The 25,226-nt window shown below is 52.9% G+C and overlaps 1 protein-coding gene across 1 annotated transcript; it reads left to right on the top strand.

Moving 5' to 3' along the window:
• The first annotated feature begins 489 nt into the window (after positions 1-489).
• On the top strand, positions 490-18,853 carry LOC116497513 (cystathionine beta-synthase-like). Its single transcript, XM_032201288.1, has 16 exons — positions 490-501; positions 2,058-2,212; positions 5,889-5,995; positions 7,149-7,283; positions 7,894-7,973; positions 9,087-9,218; positions 10,442-10,511; positions 11,476-11,567; positions 11,982-12,107; positions 12,440-12,524; positions 13,931-14,036; positions 14,406-14,477; positions 15,554-15,688; positions 15,857-15,965; positions 16,364-16,448; positions 18,756-18,853. The coding sequence occupies exons 1-16, from the start codon at positions 490-492 to the stop codon at positions 18,851-18,853; spliced, it is 1,599 nt and encodes a 532-aa protein (XP_032057179.1).
• Positions 18,854-25,226: the final 6,373 nt, after the last annotated feature.

Here is a 25,226-nt window from a genome sequence, read left to right as displayed (position 1 = left end):
CAACTGGCTGACTTGGTTCCACACGAGGTGGCACAATGTCTGCCTGCCCCCCCCAGGAGGTGACAGGCCTGCTTTGGGCCTTGGGTCATATCTGACTGTCAATGTGGACTCTCAAGTGCTCCAAAGTGCTCATAATCTGAGGCACAGGGGCACACTTAGGGTATGAAGCTGGGCCCTCACTACTGCCAGGCCCCGTAGTTCATTCTTAATGTCAGGGTCAGCATGCCTGGTGGTGTTCTTCATGTTGGGGTGGCTGGGCCAGGTAACCCCACACATTTATTAACCTCCATCTTCAGAGAAGTTCTGGCGCCTTTGGTTGAAATGTTGTATTTCTGTGTTTCAGGAACACCCCAACAAAAAGTGAACCCCAGCCCCATCCTCCTGGCTGGTGGAATAGCAGCTGGGAAAGCACAGCTCTGACCTCAGATAAACCTGCTGGGCTACTTCAAAAGAAGTGACTGCAATCGGGTGAAGCAAGCAAGCAGAAGGATGGCAGAAATGGTAATTAAGGCTGCCCTTGGGCTTACATGTCGAGCTACAAATTAATTAGATAACCAGGAGCCAGCCATAACAGTGTGCTGGCTGCTTGCCTGGCTGTTGTGAGTCAGCAGGGCTTTGTAGGTGCAGCAGTCAGCCTGGGTGCAAGTCTCCAAATATGACTCTACCGAGCCGTAAGGTCCCTTTATTCAGTGAAGGCTGAATCAGGGCCAATTCATTCTGTGGACAAGCCAGAAAAGGAAGTTCCAATTACCAAAAATGTTTCTTTTCTCCATGTGGCTAGTTTCTTTAGCAAAAGAAGGTGGCTGATTAAATTGATAGATGGTCACTCCATAGAAGCTCACACCATAAAGGGGCACATCAAAGCTCCATGTAACCCTTTATCCTGTTACTAGTACTGATCACAATAGCAGAAACTATCGCAGACACTGAGAATAAACTACAAAACCAGACCTGTCCTTTTCTCCACATATAGGGTGTTCCCAGAGCACAGGTACCATTAAGGCCAGTGTGTTTAAGAGCCACTAATGAACTTCACCTTTGTGAACCTGACTAGCCCTTTTCTAATTCCACTTTTGCCTGTTTCGCTCCTATAGCTGTTCCTGACACTCTCATTTTGACTATTATTCAATGCTGAGAAGCAGAAAAGTGTTTCTCATTCCCCTTCCCCAGATCCACCAGGATTTACAGCCACCTGTCTCACTTTCAGTCTGAAGAGTCCTGCTCTCTTTAAGGCATTTTCATACGGAAATTGTTCTATACCTCCTAGCACCTTTGTTGTCCTTCCTTGACTTTTTGTTTCTATTTATTCTCTCTTTTTTTTTTTTTTAATTTTATTTTAACTTTTAATGTTCTTGTATGCCAGACTAGGGGGGTCTTTTCATCTCTTCGAGGCCCAACACCACAGTACAAGTATTCTCAGCTTAGTTACAGGATAGACTTATCTACAGTTTCTTCATTGCTAGGATGAAAACAAACAAACAACAACAACAACAAAAATCTGCTCTTGACCAAATGATAAAATACAGAGCACCACGTTTTCTAGTGGTGGAGGAGAGGTGCTTCAATGTACTGGAAAGCACTGGCACAGGCTGCCCAGAGAAGCTGTGGGTGCCCCATCCCTGGAGGTGCTCAAGGCCAGGCTGGGTGGGGCTTTGGGCAGCCTGGGCTGGTGGGAGGTGTCCCTGCCCATGGCAGGGATCGAGGTGGACTTTAAGGTCTCTTCCACCCCAAACCAGTCTGTGATTCAATGTACATTTGAACAGGAGAAGATTTACTGGAGATGGTGGTTAGGAGATGTTTTACTACATATGTGGTTTAGTACACCAAAGCTGGACATGTGGCAAAAGAGCAATTTCCACCATTTAATTCTTCTGTAGAACGGGGTTTTTGAACAGCCAGTAGGGATGCCCCAAGCAGGCTCTCCATCCCGTTTTCACACCCAAACGTGGAAGTTGTTTCTTGCCTTTGACGATTATTACACAGGAATTATTACACAGGTGCCCACCGACCAAGCTTTTCCTCCCAGGTGACTGTGGGGCTCTATTTCCACTCCACAGGAGATGACCAAGGCCTGCCTGCTCATGAACGGCAGCTGTGTGGGAAGTCAGGAATGCAAAGCCGACAGCTCATGGATTCTTCCCAACTTGCCCAGCAAGTGCATGTGGACAGCTGCAACGCCTGCCAACAAGTCTCCACACTCCTGTATACCCTTGTAAGTAACTCTTTCGTGCTGGTTATTTTAGTGTGCAGGAAGCTCGATGTCAGCTTGTGAAGATGAAGCGCTATTGTTACGCTCTGTGTTTTCCATCAGACATTTGGAAGCATCTGCTAGTTTGGGGCATCCATCTGGCTTTAGAAGAATTAAGATGAACATATTTCAGAGGTAGATTTCAACCAGGGACTTGTACACTTCTGCAGAATGGACTCTGTAAAATCCGGTGCTCAACAGCAGGAGTGAAGGTGCTCCCAGCTGCTAGGCCCACGTGGCGATGCGGCAATGGCTCTCCCAGCTGTAACATCCTTGCAGGCTTACAACCCAAAGCTGTCACAGCCGTTCCTTTGTATGACAAAAGTCAGTGACAGCTGTGCGATCACCAGTCAAAGGCCTGCCGCTCAGCGACACTCGTTCAGTCGAACAGTCTGACGCAGCGTGAAAAAAAGATTTCAAAATACTAGCAATGTCTTTTATCGGTGACTGGAGACTTTCATAAAAAACTGATTACCAGGGCCTGGGCTTTTAATTAATGAGGAAATGTCACACGCAGAGGTTGCCCACACTGTGTAAGTGACCCGAGTGCAGCGCGAGGCGAGGTGGCTGCTCTGAGCCCGTTCTTGTCCGCACAGCAGCAGATTTCCTCCCAGGGTGAGGCAAGCCTGACAAAGAGCCCCGATTAGACAAGAGGTGCTTTAATGGCCCTGCAAACCAAACGCAGACAGGCTATTAAAGATAAGGCTGTCCTATAAATGTCAGGGGAACTGCGGACACGTCCCTGCTGTGCCAAAGATGTAAAGCACAAATTCAGCTCCAGTACGCGAGGAACTGTGGAGGTGAGGCACTGCTCTGCGTAAATGCCTGCCAGCTGTGAGCCGACGTGGGGAGTTTGTCCCACGTGCAAGGTGGGACACAGCTGGAGCATGGCCCACCAGCACTTGTGAAGCTCAGGAGCCCCCAGGTCTGGCCCATGAAGGAGGAGTGGGCTCCACAGGCTTAGTGTCAACCCAGCAAACGTGCACCCAGTCACTCACACAGGGCAAGTGGTGCAGATAGCGCCTCAGGACAGGCTCAGATCTTTTCAGCCAAACTCTGTTCTCTCCTCTGTTACCATGCTGAGCAGGATAACATTGTTACTTAGCAATTTTTAGTGATTCAGCAGTGGGGTGTGAGAGGTGCAGCAGGGCATCTCCAGCAGCAGGGCACTGGGAACATCAGGACAGTCCCCTGGGGATGGGAACAGGCCGACGGGGCCCCTGTGGCATCACTGGGGCAGGGACTGACATGTAGTCTGCTGCACTGATAAAAATAGACAGGAGTCATGCAGCACTGGGACATCACCATTTCACTTTGCAGAAACATGTGGAAGGGGAACTGTTTGTTTTTCCTGCTCTGGATTGCAGCTGATATGGCAAAAATCTCTGGGCTTTCTGTAATTCCCATGTGAAACCTGATTTTTCAAGGTAGAAGGGGATAGTACCAGGGAAAGAAGGCAAGGTGGTACTATATTTAAGGATATTGATTATTTAAGTTTTCTGAGAGATGAAGAGGTTGAGTGGTTCTGATAGTCCTTGATCCAGTTCTGACCTGCTACAGAAAGGATCACTTAGGTGTTTTTCTTTTTTTGCCAGGACTGCTTTTCCTCTGGACCTCTTATGGAATAACATGCAATGAGTAAAAGCAGAAATCCTGGAGAAAAAAAAAAATATATATATATATATATATTGTTCACTGCTATCCTGAACTGATAGTGACGATTTCAAGACAGGAGTACCCCCACACTATCCTTTAGGAGCACCAAAGGCATTTTCCACAGATCCTGCTATCCAAAGATATCTTCAGGCACACACACAGCGTTCACCTAGCTGGGGAGCAAAGCTGACTGTGATAGCATGATTTTTGTAGTAAGATATGGTAGTCACTAGGGAAGGAATTTGATAGAAACTGCAGAAAATTTGGTGCCTCTTCATGCCATGGCTCAGCCCCACTGGAACCACGGAGCATTTCAGCCGCTTTTAGGGCAGATGGAAAATGGCTCAGCTGTGGGGAAAGCTCATTTATTGAGTTATTGCCCCGAATTTACCAGCACTCGGCAGAGGGAGAGGCAAGAGCACACGTGCAATGTGCCATCATTTCTGGGCGTGCGATGTAAACGCCTGCACTGCAACGCCACCCTGTCCCCTCGCAGGGCAAGAAGCGTCTATACCCTTCTTGCAAAACCCGGAGGGGAGGTGCGTGTGTGTGTCTTTAAGTAAATCAGCATGTCATCCCTGCATCACATGGCCCTTCTGTCAGCAGACAGCCATCTGCCTGGCCGCGATAGCAGACCAGGATAACTTGGGTTCAAGGTTCAAGGGATGATAGTGGGCGAGAGCCGTGCAAAGGGGAGCTGAGCGGCGAGGGGGTGGGGGTTTGTCACCCCGCTCGGAGAGAGACGTGCTGACTATCGACCAGGGGCAATACATTTGTGGCCCCAATAAACACGGCCCTCATCAATCTTCTTCCTCCTTCTTTTAAGAAGTTCAAGGACACCAGCTCCCTGTCTGCGTGGCAGGATGCGTTCAGCCATGTGTTGGGCAAACAAGGCTTTTTCGTTCTGGTTGCAATCGCTGTGACGTGGTTCTTGGCTTCTGCTGGCATCCAACAGAGACCAACAAAACCACGAGGCTGAATTGCCTTGATCCAAGAGCTCAGTTTAATTATTTGCCAAAAAAAATTCCAGAGTCCTCTGCTTCACGGCAGAATTAACAACTCAGCCCATGGGAGCAGGGCAAAGCTCTGAGCTGTGTAACGAGGCTGTGCTGGAAGCAAAGGTGCACTGCTGCCTGGCCCCAGGTGAAGCTGAGATGTGTCACCGCGGACGTGGCTTCTGGATGAGCACAGCTGGGCTGCACAGACCTGCGAAAGGCAGCATCCAGGCTGGCGTTTCGTTTCTGGATTGTGGGCACACGCTGGCAAACACCAAGAGTGTGACAAGTCCTTGGCTGAAAAAGCTGCCAGGTTCACGCATGAAATTCAGGCAGGATTCATCACAAGGATCTTCTCCAGACCAGGTGGTGGCCCTTCATGCTCTGAAATGCAGCAATCGATTGATGCTGGTGAGCAGACCTTACTGAGAGAGGCCCCTGCTTGTTAGTCAGTCAGAGACCGACTGCCTCAGAGCACTGAAGTGGCTTGGGCCTTTCTGATGGCTTGGAGCCATCCCTGCAAGTATGGGAATAGCTCCTGGCCAGGCAAGAAAAGGTTGATGTAGAGATGGATGAAAATATGAACGGCAGAGGTTGTGGATGGTTGGATGGAGGAACGAAGAGGCACGTGTTGTGCATGGTCTGCTGGCTCTCTGACCAACTGTGTAAGATCCTGAGGCTTGTTTGCTGTTCTCACGTCACTTAATTACACATCTGCCCTCAGGCCTTGTAGAGCAAGGCATTTCAGAACAGCCCTGAAAACTAACTACATTATTTTTTACATAAAGGAATAAATAACTGATGGTAAGAGTGATGGAAGACTACAACCAGCCCCTTTTGACATTACCTGTCAAAGGAAATCTTTTCTCTTGAAAAAAGGAGTCTCTTAGTGGTCTTGCTGTAACCTTACTCAGGTTTTGTCTTGGTTCATGTTGCATAAAAAGTTGCCCTGATTTGGCTTTTTTTTTTTTTTATATCCTTTCATACAGGCCAGAAGAAACAAAGATCTTGCCCAACATCCTGAAGAAAATTGGCTGCACCCCAATGGTCCGAGTCAACAAGATCGGGAAGTCCTATGGGCTCAAGTGTGAGCTCTGTGAGTTTCCCCTTTCCACCAGGTTTTTCCGGGCCATGAGGTGAGGTTGAGGGGCAGCATCAGTGGGGGCTTCAGAAGAGGCTCAGTGGAGAGCAAGAGCAGACGGGGAGGGCCAGGTGTGTGTCCTGCCGGCTGAGCTGCAGCTGGGCCAGGCACTGCCCCTGGAGATTTCACTTTCTGCTTCCCCTGGGGACGATCCCAAAGCGCAGCTGGAGGCAGAAGAGCAGGGGCTGCAGGCAGCTGGGTGTATCGGCCACCAGCGTGCCAGGTTTTCCAGCAGGGCTCAAGTCCTCTCTCACTGCCTCTGAGGCAGGAGCGACAGCTCACACAAGGGTTTTTAGCCTGCAGAATAAGCATGATGCAATTAGTCTGCTTCTGTTATACGGACTTCTCAGTCTCCTTTCCTATACCTTTAACCCCATTTAATTTCAGCCAGTCTGGAAAGAAAGAGAGAGGTCTCAGAGGCATCAAGGTTCATGAGTTTCACGTCACGGTGTAGGAAGGAGAGACTTGGCTAGTGCTCGCACCCCATAAAACAGCACAGCAGGCACTCACAATCTTATTTGACTGTAGGGAGCCCCGAGGGTAAGCAGCCTCCCCAGGGCACATGTCCTCATGAAGAGGTCTGTGCTCTCTGAAGGTGCCTTCCCCTTGGACAATGTCTGGCTGGGGCAAGCTCCTGGGGGTTATTTGGTGCAGACAGAACTGGGCAAGCCAGGGAACGAGACAGAGCCCCATTTTCTGGGGTGGTGTCTCCCTCCCATGGTGCAGCAAGGGAAGGAGAATAGGATACACACAGCAGCTGCGTGTTCCTGAGCTGCATGTGGCTCAGCACAGAGCCTCGTACCCAGCAAAGAAACGAAGGCTTGCAGCCCTGCAGCACGGAGGAAGCAGTTTAGATGCAATTACTTTGTAATCTCCGTGCCTCTGAGGCCGTCCGTGTAGCTGAAGTTCTGGCAGTCTGCATTATAAAATGCAGTGATAATCACTGAGATTTCCCCCCCATTGCTCTGGCTGCTCACGGAGGTGGGTGGTTTGTCGGCCTGATGGCGCCGCCTCCCCTACAACTAAGACACTCGCATCCTAAAAGTGCCCGCGAGGCAGCGTGGTGCCCCCAGCTTGCCCCTGATGGAGCCTGCCCTTTGCTTCCCAGTGGCAAAATGCGAGTACTTCAACGCGGGGGGCAGCGTGAAGGACCGCATCAGCCTGAGGATGGTGGAGGACGCGGAGAGAGCGGGGATCATCAAGCCGGGAGACACGCTGATCGAGCCCACCTCGGGGAACACGGGTAGGAAATGTTGGTGTGCCCCATCCGGCCTGGCACCTCCCAGGGCTTGGCACAGGGATCTGAGGAGTCCTTACACCTGGGAACAGCCCGAGCTGCCTGCACCTCCCCAGGGCAACGTGCTTTCCTTCCCACTTAGCCTGGGGCACTGTGGCTCCGGCCCTGTCCTCATCTCAGCTCGCCTCCCTCCCTCCTGGCAGCCTCTGAGTGCGGAGATGTCTCATGGCTGAAATCCTGAAATTCCTGAGGGCCGGGGCAACCCCACCTGCTTTCTGCATGGGAAGATCTTGAATATTCAGAGGTTCCCACAGAGGGCTTCCCTGCTGCGAGAGGGCTGCCCTTTCCTGGGGCAGCACCACACTCCCTGCAAGTGCTCCCCGTGCCCTCCCGTGGGGACACGCTGCTCCAAATGCCCCGTGTGGCTCCATCCATCCCCCGCAGGGACATCCCGGAGGACTCACGGAGGGTGCCCTCAGGTGTAGCTTGGTGTAAATGCCTACGTGGTGTTCACCAGTGGGAGAGAGGCGCGTGGGAAGCAGGAGAGAGCACGTGTGTCGGCGGGCCTTGCCAAAATGCTGTTGTCAAACGCTTTCCTTTCCTCCCCTCAACCCAGGAATCGGGCTGGCACTGGTAGCTGCAGTGAAAGGTTACCGCTGCATCGTCGTCTTGCCGGAGAAGATGAGCATGGAAAAGGTCAGAGCTCTGTAGGGTACCACCCCACAGCCTGGGGACATCTCCCTCTCTGTCTCTCTCTGCCTCTCCCCGTCAAGAGACGGACTGTCCTCTCCTCTAAAGGGTAACGAGCCTTGCTGCAGATACCAGCATGTCTTTGTAGCTATTCAGGAGATTTCCTTTTGACAAAAAAAAAAAAAAAAGCACGCTGAGATGCTCTCCATCATGCTACGATTTCCCTTAACTGAGAGACATTTAAGGTTCTCTGAGATGCGCTCTCAAGCTGGTGGACGTAAGTCCTTTTTGCACAAGATCAGGTGAAGCTGCTGCCCTGGGGATGGTAGAAATCACCACTGTGGGGAGCAAAAGTCTCACAAACTGTTCAGCTGAGCTCATAAAATCACAGAACCATTACGGTTGGAAAAGACCTCCAACATCACCTGGTCCAACTGTCCCCCAACCACCAGTGAAGCCAGCCCTGGCCCCTGACTTGGCTCAGAACAGAGCCCTTCTCCAAAGCACCGCCCTCATTTCAACCTAAATCTCACTTAAGCTCGCTCTGGATCAGATGCCACGTGCAGCTGCCGCGGGCTTTGCCTCCAGGAGTGGTGGCACTCAGCTCCCCTTCTCCTTTGACACCCTCTCGCCCCAGCAGCCACACCTCTCAGTGTATTAATACCCGCAGATTTATGGGAGTTGCTCCTTCCCACAAGGGGACTTGGGGCAAGGAGAGCTTTGAGACCTCCTCCTTGCCCGCTTAGACCACAGCACATACAAAAGCTGCTTCCCCGATACTGCTGCCTGCCCTGCTTCCCTCTGCCCCTTCCCCAGGTGCCATGGAGCAGAGCAGCACAGTGTCACCTACCTCCTCCGTGTCCCCAGCCTGTCCCCAAGTAGGACAGGGCACGAGGCCAGGCTGGAACCCATGTGCCAGCTCCAGCCAGGAGGCGCTGGGTGCCAGAAGGGTGTCAGAGATGGTACATAACCGAGTGCTGGGCATTGCAGCTCCAAATGCTAAATGTCTCCCGCGTGCGAAGCTGCTCTGGCATCTGACGCTGCCACGGGTGCGTGGGTTCGGATTACCAGCGCCACACGGGATCGCTTGCCCTACATCTCCTTTCTTCCCTCCAAAAGGTCGATATCCTGAAGGCGCTGGGCGTTGAAATCGTGAGGACCCCCTGCACCCGCTTCGATGCCCCGGAGTCCAACATTCGCGTTGCCTGGAAGCTGAAAAGTGAAATCCCAAACTCTCACATTCTGGACCAGGTAAATGCAGCTGCCCCGCAGACTCCCTTCCCAAACACATCTCACAGCGTGTGCTCCGAGTCTGCCCGTGTTGGGGGGCTTTGCTCAAACTGGCAGCGCAGGCAGATTTCATCATTGTGGGGTCACCATTTTATGGCACGTGAAACTTAATCGCTGCTCTGTAAGGCACAGGGTAGCAGAAGCAAAATCAGCGGCACCTCAAAACCTGTAACGCTTCTGCCTAAGCCAGGAGGTGGGGGAGGCTGGGTTTTCTTGCACACCTGAAAGGCTCCTCATATTGCTTCAGATTTAACTTTGACCTGGAAAATCGCTTTTTACGCCAGCCTAGCAGCCTCCCTCCTGCCTCAGAAATAAGCTCCCTACCCAAAAGGGCAAACCCTGGTGACTCACGGCATCAGTTCCTGCAGCACTGTTCTCGCAGAGGACCACGCTTCTCCCTTTGGCCTCACCCAGATCCCTACAGTGAGCAGGGAACCCCCCCAGTGTCTAAAAACCATTCCTTCCTGGTGACAAAAAGGGAGCTCAATCCCTGAGTACGCTTTTCAGAAGCAGCCTCCCCAGCCTACAGGTGTGAACGTGGGGCTTCACACCCTTCAGTGCCCTACCTGGGTTCCCACTGCAGCAAATCCCCCTGTAAATGTAGGACAACTGCTCTGGCCCACATTGCCCGGACACTTCACTGGCTGCACTGCCTGCCACCAATGCCACAAATGACAAAGCTGCTCTCAAAATCACATATGTGATATTTGAAAAAAATAATAATTACATTTGAGGGGGGAGGTTTTTTTATTTTCTGAGCTTTTGGGGAGTATTGTGCAGCTGTATTTTCAGCTTCTTCTAGGCATCAGAGACGGCTAATAATGCTTCTGTCTAAGCAATAGCTGAAATGTTGAAGGACTGTCTTGCCTCCAGCAGCTAGGCCTTTAAAACCCCTCCAGGTGCCACAAAATGCAGAATATGGGACACCACACGAGCACTGCGTACCGGAGGCTGGATGTCTGTGGGCACGTTCAGCCTTCCAGGCGGCCAAATCCTCAATGTCCTCAGAAAACTGTTCCAAGGTGACAAAGAGGAGGCATCACCTGTGACCTGGCAGTCCTTGCCAGGGAGAGGAGGGGGGCGGCTGGATGCTTTGGGCAGGGCTTGTCAGGAGCTATTGCTAGTTTGGTATTTGACCTAGGCTTTCCCCTGTAACTCGTGCTGTTCTCTGTTGAAATAAACAGTACCGAAATCCAAGCAACCCCCTGGCTCATTACGACACCACCGCCGAGGAGATCCTGGAGCAGTGCGAAGGTACCGCTTGCGCTGCTGCTTCTACGTGCCGAGGGTGTGCAGAGGGCTGGAGCCCTCTAGGAGAGGCTTGTTTTACACAGTTTATTCATCTAAAGGTGTAGAAACGACAAAAAGGGCCTCTGTAAGGGAAGGTACCCCTGATAATGCTGGTGCACAGTGTGGCAACTTCACACAGGCCACTCCTGATCCACCTAAGCCTGCAGGACTTTCCTGTTGTGGCCTCTGCTTTCAAAAGCCCAAGGGAGGAGACCAGAAACAAAACAGTGAACGAAACCAGGCTCCCCTGAAGGAGGAAGGGCCCATTGCCCAGCTGATCCATCTCTGTGACCTGTGAGCTGAAAGTACGAGGTGTCCTGGGAGGCCCCACAGGGGAGTACATACCCATCGGGGCACGCAAGGTTGCATCTGATCCTGCAACCTCATTTGCAAATCAAATCGGATCATAACTTATCAGCCTTCCCACCACTACAACATTTAGATTTGCTCCTCCTGGCAGCCAGTAGTGAGTTGCGAGGCCTTTTCCCCCAGTGCAGTTGCATCGCAAGCCTCTGAAGGCCTGACTGATTCTGCTCCTACACCGTTTCACCAAATTCAGTGGGGCCGCACCTGGCTGACACTTGTGCCGGTGCAGAGCCTTGCCATCTTCCCCTGCGGGTGCTAGCACCAGCTGACAAGTTGTGTCTGCTACTGCTACGTGCCATTATTCATCTGCACGCGTTGCCTCAACACGGCGTGGTCTGAAAGGCCTGGAGGGGCTGAGCTCCTCCCTCCCCCTTCAGCCAGCAGGTGCCAAGCATGCAGAAATCGTGGAAACCACTGGGAGATCTGGAGGTCATCTTCAGCCCCCGGTGCTGAGGAAGGACCAGCTGCCTGTTGTAGCAGCTGAGGGACGTGAGGCTTAGACAACAGGGAGACAGTGCTGGAGGCCGTGTTGACTCTCACATCTCTCTTCTCTGGCCTGCAGGCAAGGTCCACATGGTGGTGATTGGATCTGGCACGGGAGGCACCGTCACCGGCGTTGCCAGGAAGCTGAAGGAGAAGTGCCCAGAGTGCAAAGTAAGCTGGAGGAGGCAGGGCTGCCCACTGGGAACGGTGGCTCCCCTGGGTTTTCCTGCCTCTGCTTTCAGTCAAGACTAACCCTACGGTCCACGTCACTCTCTCTCGTAAGGGCTGAGCTTTGGAAGTAGCGGCCCCTGCCAAGGGGGTGATGACAAACACCTGGGGTGTGATAACTTTTTAAGCAACCACAGCCACTTCCGCAACAGCTGAACGCTATCTGTTTAAAAAGCTCGTGGGGAACTGTACTTTTTTTTGGTCCTAGAGATCTCCACGCTGCCAGTGGGTAGGCATATTAGTGAATATTGGAGGGAGAAGAATGGTGCTGATAAGGGCATCGGTAATTTTTTGGTTTGAGACACGAGATTATTTCTGAACCCCCTTTGTGGTTAACCAAGCTTCCTTCCCTCGAAGATCATCGGCGTAGACCCCGACGGCTCCATCGTCGCTCTGCCCTGTGAGTTGAACAGGACGAACAACACCACCATAGAGGTGGAGGGCATTGGCCATGACTTCATCCCTACTGTCCTGGACAGATCTGTAAGTAGCTGCGTGGTGAGAGGCTTCTGCCTGAGCTTTGTCTTTGCATCTAGCCTACTCTCACCATTTCCTCTCCCCCATCCTGGCTCTGGAGCTGTCAGGCATCTTTCTCTCCCCGAGGAAAGGGTGCTGGCTGGAAAGGCTGGAGGAGCTGCCCACAAACAGTCTCCAGACTCGGGATGCCCTGACAGATGCTTTTGTTTTCATCAAGTGCTCAGAGCTGCCAGATGTTGTAGGCAGCAGCACTGCTGCGTTCATCAGAGGGTCACAACCTGAAATAGCACTTGCAGGTCTTGCTTTCTGCCTTGCTTACTGTCTTGCTCTCTCTTCAGGTGGTTGATCAGTGGTATAAATGCAACGACAGAGACTCGTTCCTCATGGCTCGCAGGCTGATCAGAGAGGAGGGATTATTGTGCGGTAAGCATCAGTGACAGCAGCTTCTTCTTCACTCGACAAACTTTTTAACCTTGTTGTTTAATTGCTCTGGGAGCAAAACACTTCAGGGGTAGGTGCTCTCTGCATTTTGTGCCTGCTAGGCTAACGGGGCTGAACGGCTGAATCCAGAGCTGGTGTGTAGGCCGCTGTAGGCTTCAGAGGTGTTGCAGTGAGTCAGTGGTCTGGGATCTGGCTCCTCGGCAACAATAATTATAGAAGCAATAACTCCTCTTGCTGTAACACTTTTGCACAGGGAACTGGATCTTCAGGCCTAATTCTGCCTGGTATAGTGTTACATGGACTGAAGAGAAGGATTAATAGGATTCAGAACAGGACAGGTGGACTAGAACTGTCCCACCACTAACAACTCTGTGAGGCTGTACTCTCTGTCTTTGAACTATTGCCACACTAGAGGTGCCAGGTTTGGACCGGGAAAGTTTGTAAGTAAAGTAAGTGTAAGATGTTCTTACCGAGTATTTCTCCTCGTGCCAACAAGCTGTAAGTGATCCCCAGGGCTTTCCAAAATGAACAGGTGCCCTCAGGCAAACCCTGCCTATACCCGAAGAGCCTCTACACGGCATCAGTGTCCCGGAGCAGATAGTTACGTGTTTGTGTCCAGGGCCAGACAATACGCAGCTACAGGCCTGTAGTTACAGCTGGGAAAACTCCTGAGCACTCCCATCCTGGGGGTTTTGAGGAAGATCAGGCAGTTTGTTGTGTTGATTTAACCTAGCAGGCTCAGACTCACCGTGTTTCAATGGAAACCGCTCGCTGAACTCAGCTGGTGAATAGCTTCATGTTCCCAGAACTGCATTTTTCAGGGACTTTCATCATGGGTTTGAAAAATGTGACCCGGTGCTAATTAACCTGCTGTAAAATACGTGCTGCCTTGAGTGCAGTGCGTAATTGGCACACAGATAGGGGAATGTCTCTCACTTCCAGTACTCGAGTGGGAGAATTGCCTCTGTAAAGCAGGGCCCTGCTGCCCCTACGTGCAGCACACCACATGCGTGCACACACACACACGCGGGGAGCGTTTAGGTCTTCCCATCACGTTGGCCTGGTATTCCAAGCATGAATGTAATGTTCATGGCTTGCTTTTTTCACTCTTTACAATGCATGTAAAGCAAAACTTTGACGGCCAAACACGCTGGCCAGAAGCTCTAGATTTGGCGTAGCCTTCTCCTCACCTGAAGGTGTGGGCAGCAGTGGGATGGATGTCCCCGTATTGCACCTCTCAGCCCTTGGCCTGTTGCCACAAGCCATCACATAGACGTGTCCCTTTAGTCTCCACCCGGTCTTTTCGTGTCCCAAAAACCTACAAGGCCCTGGGGCCAGCTGTCCTCCCTCTCCCAACGTTTTTCTCTCTCCTCTGGGTACCCGTCCAGGCGGCAGCTCGGGCAGCGCCATGTCCGTCGCCGTGCGGGCAGCCAAGGACCTGAAGGAGGGTCAGCGCTGCGTCGTCATCCTGCCCGACTCTGTCAGGAACTACATGTGAGTTTCTTGTTTTCCCCTCAAACAGCTCACGGGGAAAAAAAAAAGTAAACAAACATCAGGGAGAAACGTCGTGCTGCGGTGATAAGCGACAGGGGCTGGCTGTTGGGACGCCCGGGTTTATTTCCTCTCGTTGCTGACCGACTGCACGGAGCAGGAGTCAGTCAAGCCGAGTTAGGAAAGCAAATAGCTGGCGTGCTTCGAGCAGGCCCTGAGCACTCGCAGCTCCCGTTGACCTTAAAAGGGGTTAAGAGCAGCCAGCTGCAAAAATCATGGGAGCCCCGAGGCAGTGCTGCGGTCTGGGGCATGGAGCAAAGCACGGCTGCGTGCGGAAGGCTCACAGACCCGTCCTTTGTTGGTGATTTCTAGGTCCAAGTTCGTGAATGATAAGTGGATGATAAAAAACGGGTTCCTAAATGATGTCCAGGAGCATAAGCCTTGGTAAGACAACTTCCGCCGGTATGAGCTGCGTTAAGGAAATCAGCTTCCCGAGTCTGGGAATGATTATCTTCAAAGGGAAGTATTATCTTCTATTGCTGAAAAAATGCAGTCGAGTCCAGATCCCTCTGAGAAGGCTGTAAGCTCAGCTCCTCTCTCCTGAGTGGCGAGATATCCCTCTTCTCTGCTCAAAGTCTATTCAGTTTCTGTCCTGAAGATGCTGATCTGCTCCCACCTGGCGGTCTTTGCCCAGGCCACCTGAACCCTGCTGAGCAGAAGGGCTGAGCTGGATGGAAATCCCCACCCAAACCCCCCCACTCCCCTGTTGATATCCAAAGGAACACGAGGCCGGTGGGCAGAAGTGTCCCCCTCGTAGCAGGAAGCCTTTCAAACAGCTCTGGGGGTTTGTCTGGGCAGGGAACACTCAATTTCCACCTTCTGGAGCTGAGGGCCAGAAAAGACGACCACCTCAGCTGCATCTTGCACACCATGGGGAAAATGTCCCCTCAAGGCAGGGAACCACAGACTGCTGATGGCAGCTAACGTGTAACTGGGTGAACAGCACTTGTTGAGAAAGCACCTAGGCTTACTGAGGGACTGCAGGTATTCCTCGTGTCACCTTTTATTTTGGGTTACTCTAACCAAAGGTTTCTGCACAATATTTCCTAAAAGCTTTATATATTTCAGAGGCCTCTAACACCTGGTTAGGATGGTTCTTGGCCCCTCCAGCCTCTCACACTGCCCTGCATTTTCTGCAAGGGCTGAGATGTTGGGAGTTCCCTGTGGTCCCCAGAAAAAAAGTGTAGCTCATCCCTCCTAACTCACATCAGCGTTTCTGCCAGGCTCTCTCCTTGAGGAACAGCAAATCCATTTTGAGGCTCCAGGCTACAAAACCAAAGAAGTAAAACTGGTCGGCCTCTGCTTTAAGCTTACAGGCTTAAAGTGTGAGCTCTGCAGGCAGGCAGAAAGGATATCCCCGCACAGCTGGCCTTATTTCCACCGGCCTGGCCTCCCCGAGCAAGGCCCGCAGCCACGCAGCCACGAGTAACAGCTTGGCGCTGCCATTTGTCTTCCAACAGGTGGTGGAACATCAAGGTGCAGAAACTGAATCTCTCAGCCCCTCTCATTCTTCTCCCAGAAGTCAGCTGCCAAAAAGCAATTGAAATCCTGCAGGAGAAGGGATACGACCAGGCTCCCGTCGTTGCTGAATCGGGGTAACTATTTTTACTCGTCACATGGACGGCCGTTCAAACAGGAAAAAGTTGTTCAAACATGATTTAAAAAAAAAAAAAAAAAAAAAAAAAAAAGCAGCTCAGCCCCTACATAAAATGTGTGCCTGACCTCAGGCCTGGCTTTTGGCAAAACTCCCTGTTCCCTCGCAGACTCATTTTGGGAATGGTGACCCTCAGCAACACCCTCACCTCGGTGCTGGCTGGAAACGCACAGTTCTCAGACCCCGTTACGAAAGTCATCTATGACCAGTTCTCAAAGGTACCGCTGGGGCCAAGCCCTGTCTGGGGAGGGGGAGGAGGTGCACGTCCCTGGAGGTGCTCGAGGCCAGGCTGGATGGGGCTTTGGGCAGCCTGGGCTGGAGGGAGGTGTCCCTGCCCATGGCAGGGGGGTTGGAATTAGATGGTCTTTGAGGTTTCTTCCAACCTGAGCCATTCTGTGATCCTATGCACCACCACCTGCGAAAACGCTGCCTGTGGGGTTCACACAGCAGCTTTGTGGGTTGCCCACAGACCGTCCCATCGCCCCAGAACAGATGGACCCAGATCCTGGTTCATCCTGCCCACCCAGAGCCAGGATCAGAGGCAGGGGGCAGGCTCCTTGCTGTTGTCCTCTAAGTGTGAAGTGAAATGTAAACTGTCTCTTTCTGTCCTGTTTAGATTGGCCTGGAAGACAGCCTTGGGAAGCTTTCCAGCATCCTGGAGAACGACCACTTTGCTATCGTTGTGCACACGCAAATGCAGTGTAGGTATCTGCGAGGAGAGGAAGCGCTGTGTGGGCTCTGCACGAGTGGCCGAGATGGGAGAGGGAAATTCCCCAACCGAGCTTGGGAGGGATCAGTGCAGCTGCTCCATGTGTGCAGCCCCTCTGCCTTTGCAGGGAGGATTTCTGCCCCGCAGCCCTGCAAAGCTCTGAAGCTGCCAGCTATTCTTTCACCCCTCTCCTTTCCCAGCCCCATTGCCTCCCCTCGTCTCGTGGTTTCCCAGGTAAACCCAACAGGGGAGGTGGGAAGGTGTTCACCTGCCCCCCTGCCCTGACACCAAGGTGGGCACGGACTGCAGGCAGCAGCTCGGGGCGCTTTGTGCTTCTGTTTGTGCTTTTGTAGCCCCAGGCTTTTCGTACCCACTTAGGCTCTTGACCTTGAATTGAAATCATCGCCGTGCTGGTTGTGGGCAGCAGAGGAAACGAGGGGGAAGCTACGGAGACCTGCAGAATTAGCAGCCCGAGGGCAGGGGCAGAGGAGCATTTGGGCAGGTTAGATAAAGCCGAGGTGGAATTCGGGCCTGTAAGTGCAAGGGGAGAAACCACGCTTCCTGCATCCCACTTCTTAAAGACCCTCTGCTGTGTATGCCTGGAGGCTCTGCCATCTTCTCTGAACACCTCTGCTCCCACTTCTACCCCAGGGGATGCAGCCAAGAGATGTCCTCCTCCCTCTGTGCCCTGAAGACCTGGGCAAATCTCTTTGCTACGGAGCTAGGTGCTCTCAGACACCTCTGGTGGGCCAGGGGAAGTCAAGAAATCTGAAAACAGATGTCCTGGACCGTGAACAAACCCTGGGCACCCGAGCTGGGAGTCAGGGGTACAATGCCCAGTGATGTATGCAGCCTGAAGCATGCACGTATGAGCCCTGCCTGGGGTGGGAAGGGGCACAGGGCTGCTCTGCCCATGAGACCAGCCCCATAAAGCTCAGTAGGATCACATGTAGTAGGAGCACGTCAGCCCGAGGGCTGCTGACACACTGGTGGCAGCAGGGCTCCCGCCGTGTTGCTCCCCCGACCCAAACAGGTACAGTGGCAGCTGCTGTTCTGCAAACCTTACACACCTCTCCAGTGCAATCACACCGTAAAACTTCCCGAGGCACAGATTTGGCTTTGCCTCGAGGCGGGTGCTTTGTTTAAAACGTTAGCACGACGAAAAAGCGGTCAGAAGACCCGTGTTTAGAGTGACACGAGAGCTGAAGGGCGCAATTATCCTGATTTTATGGGTTTACGCATTGAACACGCAAAGCATTCCTGTGGTGAGCAACATCTGAGCAGCGTGCAACATCGTGCTGCGCTGGCTGCCAGCAAAGGGCTGTCCCCTGAACTCGCAGCCTCCAAAACTACTGCGTGCCTTCAGCCCAGCCCCGCTGCTTGCATCTCTGTGGCCTGCTGCCCCGAAGCCCCCAGCAGCTCACGTTCCTACAAAATGCTCCAAACAAGTTTCCTTCAAAACTGCTTTTGGTGCACGCTTCCGATTCTTTCACCAAAAGCCAACCCTCCTAGGCAGGATTTCCATTCTCAGCTATGTTGTCGTCAGAAGACAAAAGTCTCTTTTGTATGGCATTTTGATATACATTAAATGGCATCCACCAAACAGTATCAGCCAGCTGTACGCAGTGCCTTTTGCTCTGGCTTGCACACAACACCCATTTTTTCCTCCAGAGCTGCTGTTTTAACGCCCTCACAGTTAGCCCTGTATTTCTTACTTTCTTCCCACACTTTCACAGCTTGGTTTTTGTCTTGTGTGTGGACTCTGGTGGCTAATTGTATTGTCATTTAAGAAAAGATTGATCGGATAGTTAAAGTAATTGTTGCAATGTTATTTTATTAATGATATCAGAGGACGTTATTAGAGCAGAGTAGAAAGTGTCTCCTTGCTGCTCTAAGGAGTCTCCTTAGTTTGGCCTGGAAAGTTTTGTGCTGACAGAAACAGAACCAGAACAGAGTCTGGGCAAAAACTACTGTGAAATCAAGGATCCTGCGCAGGTAAGGACTGCGTTATTTGCAGCTGACACCTCCCTGACATGATCCCAGCAACTTGGCCAAGGCCGCAGCAGTCATTTCAGTGAAGGTACAGCAGAGACAACTGCTACCCCAGTTATGGTTTGCTCCTCATTAAACTAATTTTATTAAGGCACAGCCCCTGCATGGCTGTGGGATCTGTTTGTCTTTCTTTCTTGCTTTCTTGCTTTCTTCCTTGCTTTCTTTCTTGCTTTCTTGCTTTCATTCTCTTGCTTTCTTGCTTCCTTGCTTCTTTTTCTCACTAAATTGGCATTTTCTGTGCTTACAGTTAACGGAAATGGCAGCTCCTTCATGAAGCAGATGGTGTTTGGTGTGGTCACCGCCATGGACCTCCTCACCTTCGTCAGCAGAAACGACAAGAAGTAGGGCAGCAGCCTGGCTGCCCCGAGCCCCGTGCCTCCGGCTGGGTCAGCTGCTCCTCCTGAGCCCGAAACACGCGGCTGAAGATGTTTTGTGGTCTAATCCATCTGATAGTTTCTCAAAATCAGTGCAAATTGTAATGTAATAACCGCCTGTCTGCTAAATGCCACCCAGAGTATCACTAAAGAGAAGCTAACCAAAGAAATGCCGTTTGATAGCCATGTGTGGTTACACGGAGCTGCCCAGGGCTGAAGAGGTAACGAGGGGGTAGGGATAGGGTGGGGGTCATGGTTACCCAGATTTTGCCTGGTTTGGGGTTTTGCTGTGTCCGCTGGCAGTAGCGCTGAGGCCTCACAGCTGCCACGAGGAGGAGAAGGAGGAGGAGGAGGAGGAGGTCCCACCAGGGCTGGAGCCCAGCTCCAACAAGAGAAGCTCGAGCCTTCCCAAGGGCTGGGGACACCACACCGCACCCTCCTGCCCCTCGCCACCCCTCACAGCAGGGACAAAACCCACACAGGGCTGCAGGAAACAGCAAAAAAAAAAAACAAACACCAAAACCCAGGTCCTGCTGTGGGGGCAAGGAGGGAGCTGCTTCTTCCTCATGGACAAGGAGGGACAGAGCCTGGAGGTGTAGTGGGGTGGGATGTGGACCCCCACTAAGCACGAGGAGGGAAGGGACATCCAGGGGCTGTGCCGGGCAGAGGATGGGGGTGGAAAGAGGGGTGAGGGGCTGGGCAGGAGGGGAAGGAAAGCTCCTGGAGGAGCTGCAGGCCCTCGGAAAGCTCCCAGCTAGGGCCTGGAGGGCCGGTGCCACACATCCCCCGAGAAGGGGAGGCTGGTTCTGAGGATGTGATAACAGGGCGGGGAGATACGGCCACGTCCCAATTTCCTGCATTATTCATCTCATGAATATTCACCCCACGAGCTCACTATCAAGGGAGCAAAGGGGAAGGAGAGGCTGATCTTCCTTTTGCTGTTGGAGTGTTGTGTTCCGGGAACTGATAACGAAGGTCAGGAGGGCTGTTTGCCGCGGCAAAAAAATGTAAATGAAATCAAATGTGAAAGGAGCGCTGTGGGAACCGGCTGAATTGCTGGGGGAGTTGCTCTCAAAACATGCCAAGAGCTTCGCAGTCTTTCCGTAAGTCTTGGGAACTGCTACAAGGGGACAACAACCACTGCTAAGTGCTCGGTCCGTATTTTGGATCTAATCTAGTTTGTATGAGATTTTTATTAAATTATAGAATGCTCAAGCACGTATCGTTGGGAATGGTGTCCCTGCTGTCTTTTGTTCCCTGAGTTACACACACTAGATCAGATCTGCAAGTTTTTGGTTGAGTTAATCACCGTATTTGTCTGGGAAAAAAAAAAAAAAAAAAAAGTATAGACTGATGAGATCAACCTTACTGTGTGTTTTATTTATTTTCTCAGCTGTGTTGCAAACTGAAGGACATTTGGTGCCCAGTGCCAGTACAAGAGGCAGCGGGCACAAAGTGGAGCCCAGGAGGCTCCCCCTGAGCAGCAGGCAGCACTTCTGTGCTGTGCGGGTGAGGAGCCCTGGCACAGGCTGCCCAGAGAGCTGTGGGGGCTCCTCCTTGGGATCTCCAAAAGCCGCCTGGGCACGGCCCTGGGCAACCTGCTCTCTGAATCCCAGAGCATGCTAAGCCCTTCCTGATGTCTGTAAGTGTAATCTTTCCCCCCTGTGTACCAGACCTGGCTGCAAGAGGCATGGAGGTTTCCCTCCTTCCTCCAGCCAGGGCATGTCTCTTGGCAGGGATCTCCCGTTTTTTGGCCTCTCCCCTACAACACCCAGACCCCCACCCCCTAAGCAAGCACCTCGTTGGCACGGCTGGCGTCCCAAGGGGACTTCACGAGGACGTGGTAGCAGCCCGGACTTTTGCTGCCCAGAAACTTTCAGCAACACACACACTCCCTGCAGCTGAGCCTGAGCAACAGCGGTGCCAGCAGCGGCCGTGCCGCTGTGTGCTGGCTGGCAGCTGTGCAGAGGCTACGTGAGAGGCAGCTGCACTTCAGCACAGGGTGAAGTAACCGCTGAGTGTCAGCCCCGGTTTTACAATGGCTCCTGTATGCTGACTGCGAGTGTGGGAACGAGTAAAGGTTAGCGCAAGCCCCGGTCATTTTGGGATTGCTCCACCTGGGCTGGAGCCAGCCCCTCCGAGGCGTTCCCAGGGCTCCCCTTTCCACCCGGCAGAAATCAAACGTGCTGGAGGAGATGACAAGCCACCGAGTGCCGGCATCGCCCTCAGGGTAGGAAGGGCAGAGCTGGCCACAGGATGTCAGAGCTGCCTCTGCTGGGGTTCGTCCCGGGCTGTGGCGCTGGGGATGCAGACGTGCCCCGCAGCAGAGAGCCTGGGTGCATGGGACTGGCTGCTGCTCTCCTGCCCGCTGCCGCCATGGGGTGAAAAAAGCCTCAGCCTGCAGGGGAGGGTTTGTTTGCCTTGTCTGCAGAAATCCCTATGGGACCCGGCTGTGCTGGGCAGCTGAGCGATGTGTGCTTGGACACCTGGGCTGGGATGGAGAGGACTGCATGGCCAGCTTTAGCGGGGTATGAGGCACTGCTGACAGCTAGCAGAGGAATGGGGATTTGCAGGCTTCAGGAGCCTTGGGAGGTGGGTGAGGACAGGGCAGGGGAGACAGACCCTGGTCCTGCAGCACGAGCACACCCTCTTCACCCCATGCCTTCTGTTCCAGCAGTGTCTGGGAGTGTTGTCCAAACACTCCTTGAACTCTGTCAGGCTCAGTGCTGTGACCACTGCCCCAGGGAGCCTGTCCCAGTGCCCGACCCCCCTCTGGGTGCAGACCCTTTCCCTAACCCCCAGCCTGACCCTCCCCTGTCCCAGCTCCATGCCGTCCCCTCGGGTCCTGTCGCTGTCCCCAGAGAGCAGAGCTCAGCGCCTGCCCCTCCGCTCCCCTTGTGAGGGAGCTGCAGGCCGCCATGAGGCCTCCCCTCAGCCTGCTCTGCTCGGGGCTGAGCAAACCCAGTGCCCTCAGCCGCTCCTCATACATCTTGCCCTCCAGACCCTTCACCATCCTTGTAGCCCTCCTTTGGACACTCTCCAATAGTTTTATGTCCTTCGTATATTGTGGTGCCCAAAACTGCGCACAGTACTTGAGGTGAGGCCACAGCAGGCAGAGCAGCGCAGGCCAACCCCTTCCCTTCAGGCAGTGCCGTGCCTGATGCACTGCAGGACATGGCTGGCCCTCCTGGCTGCCAGGGCACACAGCTGGCTCATGTTCAATGCGCCATCAGCCAGAACCCCCAGATCCCTCTCTGCGGGGCTCTCCCCAGTGTTTCACCCCCCAGTCTGTACATACAGCCACAGTCACCCCATCCCAGGTGTGGGATCTGCCACTTGCTCTTATTCAACTCCACGTTCCCCTGCTCCTCACCCCATTGCTCTGCAAGGTGGGAGCACAAGCTCATTAGCACATCAGGCTAAAAAGCCAGCGTGATAAACATCTCCCCAGCCCTGCCCAGCCACCTTTTGTGCTGTGGAGGCTTCCCCGCCTCCCTCACCGGGTCTCACCACATAAATAGAGGGCTGGGTGCTGCTGGCCAGCACTGCGGCTGCTGCTCAGGGTCTGCAACACCTCGCACCCCAGCACCCATCCCGGCTGTGCTGCAGGTACCCAGAATTGGGGGGGGACGGACAGGGCAGGGGGTCTCTGAGTGGTACCACTGGGAAAGGGGCCTTGGGGTAAGCAAGGGGCTGTTGTCTCTGCATCCAGCAAACGGGAAATGCGATGTTTTGGTTTGGCTGGAAGTGGCCTCTCTTGAGGAATCCTAGGTAGAGTCTGAATGAAACAAAAATGAAGTATTTTTGTTTAGAAGAAAAGTTGAGAAGTAATTGCAAGTAGTTGTATGTTTGCAAGAGGAGGCTCTCAGCTGCAGAGGACAGAGATAAGGACACAACCGTAATCAGAGGAGGCACTGGGGTGGTCAGAGGTGCCAGCCATGTGGGCAGGTTGTGGTGCAGCAGGATGCAAGGTCACTCCATTAGGGGGAGAAGAGATGGAAGTGCAGGCTGTGCTTATAGGAATTTGTCTTGAAAAGCTGTCGGTCTGAAAAAAAAGGCCTAAAAAAATACAGGAGTGTCAGTGTGAGCTGCCTGGCGGTGCCCTGCTCTCGGCAGTGACAGTGCCCAGGAGGCGAAAGCAAGCATGAGGATGGGATTTCACTGCTGTTAAGAGATCCCCATTTGAAAATGTAAAGCTGAAAACTGGAGGAGGCAAAGAAAGGAGTGGCAGAGAAGTGTCTGAGGCCTGAAAAATCTTCCGTACAAAGTGAAGGCTTCAAAAAATTGGAATGAGGAGACTGGGTGAAGGAGCGAGTTGGATAGAAAACATGGGCTGAAAGCTTCCAGGTGGCTAAGGGCACAGCACAGGGGGTCAGGAACTAAAGGCTTGGCACATTTAGTGGGGAAACACAGTCCACTGTTATGGCAGTGTTTCCTCATATGTCCAAGACCAAATATCTCCCAGGAAAAAGTAGCCATTGGGGTGTTAATTACCTGAACATCAGGGGCTTGGTGTGCCCATGCCTAGTGTGATGCCTGCACTGATTTTTTTTTTTTATTTTTTAATTTATTTTTTCTCCCCAGCAGCATGACTCCTGCTGGTACACTCTGCCTGTGGCTGGGCTGCCTCCTGCTCTGTGGCGCTGCCCCGACACCCATCTGTGACCCCAGCACCTGCTCACCCTGCTCTGAGCCCACCCATGAGGGCTGCTGCCCACCCTGTGGCCCTCCCTGCGCCTGCCCCCCATACCTGGAGGATGACTGCGAGATGCAAGGCTTCACTGACAACCGTGTCCCCGCCGGCCTCTCCTTCTACATCGACTTTGCCCGCAAGCTGTGCACCTGCCAGCCCAGCGGGGACATCACCTGCGCCCCGCACTGCCCCTCAGTGCCCCCCACCTGCCAGGCTGTGGGCAGCCCGGTGGCCGATGGCTGTCCCCTCTGTGTCTGCTATGACAAGCAGGAGGTGGCAGTGCCTGCTGGCACCGTGGTCTCCCGGGGTGCCCAGCTCTGCAGCTGCCCTCCTGAGGGGGGACGGCTGCAGTGCGGTGATGGGGTAGAGGTGTGAGATGCCCACGCTCTGCCAGCCGAGGGCAGAGGGATGGGGAAGCCTCCTGGGGAGCAGGCAGCTTTCTGCTCCTCGGGGCATCCCTGCTGGAAGGCGTTCAATGCATCAAACAGCCCTGGAGGGGCTGGCATTGAGTGTGTCCCTGCCATCGGCTGTGGGGAGATGCCATCCTGTATAAACCAGGGTGCAGTGCCTGTACTTGGCAACGTTTCCTTGCGGCTTGGTCTGCTCCACGGTGGCTGGCAGAGTGGCTGGGGTGACTGCAGCCAGCATGCAACTGAAACAAATTGCAGCTATTTATTTATTTGTGAGATGATTGTGCTTTTTTGTGTGTGTTTGTTTATATAGTGTGTCTTGAGTCAACGTGCTGGATAAACTTCCTTGCAGGATCCAGCTTTTCCCTTTCTGTAACTCCATCAAATTCAAAGTGGTGGGACCACAATCAGGAGATTTGTTGACATTCCCTTCTCCCAGGTGTTCCTCCTCTTCCTCACACCAGAGTGAGGTTGTGGGGATTAGGAGGGTTGGTGCGTGGCAGTGTCCTTAGGAGGTGGCAAACTTCCAGCCTCCAGAGCAAAGACATGAAGAATCACACTGAGGACGTCAGCAGCCATGGAGCAATCCTTTGTGGCCACCTCTGTGAAGCAGCTCCCTGGGTCTGAGCCCATCGCCAGTCCTGTCTCTGTCCTGGTTCAGCACAAATACCCCAAATTGTGCCCTCCTCACTCACGCTCTCTCCTTCCCACTGCTGGAAACAGCAGAAAAGTGTTCTCTGAATGCTTCAGAGCATCTGTTTAGATATGTTTATGTACATATATCTATATATATGCAGGAAAACTGTAATCAAACGCAGCCTCATCAGGCTGAGCCGTTAACAAATGTCAGTTGTGTTTCTTTGAGGGTTGAATAAAAACTGTTTCACTAACAAACTTTGTGAAAGCTTTGTTGATAAACACACGTATACCTAATGCCTTAAGTATTAGCTGCTGTTACTGTGTCGAGACAAGCCTCCCTCCAGCCACCTCTGCCCCAGGTACACCTGGAACACCTCCCCACCCCTGTTTCCTAACCTTGCGGGTTAGGAAACAACAGCTCTTGCTTTCCTGTGGGTTTCTGAGGCAGGCATTGTGAGAGAAGTTAGAAGGCGATGTGCTGAACTTTGCCAGACACCATGAATCATGCAGTCAGCACATACCTCTTCCCCTACTGATTTCATCACAGCTGAGCTGTGGGAAGGGTGACAGAAATAACTCTCTCCAAGGAGTAAGAGAAGACC

This window comes from Aythya fuligula, chromosome 1 (genome assembly GCF_009819795.1).
Source record: "Aythya fuligula isolate bAytFul2 chromosome 1, bAytFul2.pri, whole genome shotgun sequence".
NCBI classification, from domain to species: Eukaryota; Metazoa; Chordata; class Aves; order Anseriformes; family Anatidae; genus Aythya; species Aythya fuligula.
This window is presented reverse-complemented; position numbering and strand designations above follow the sequence as displayed.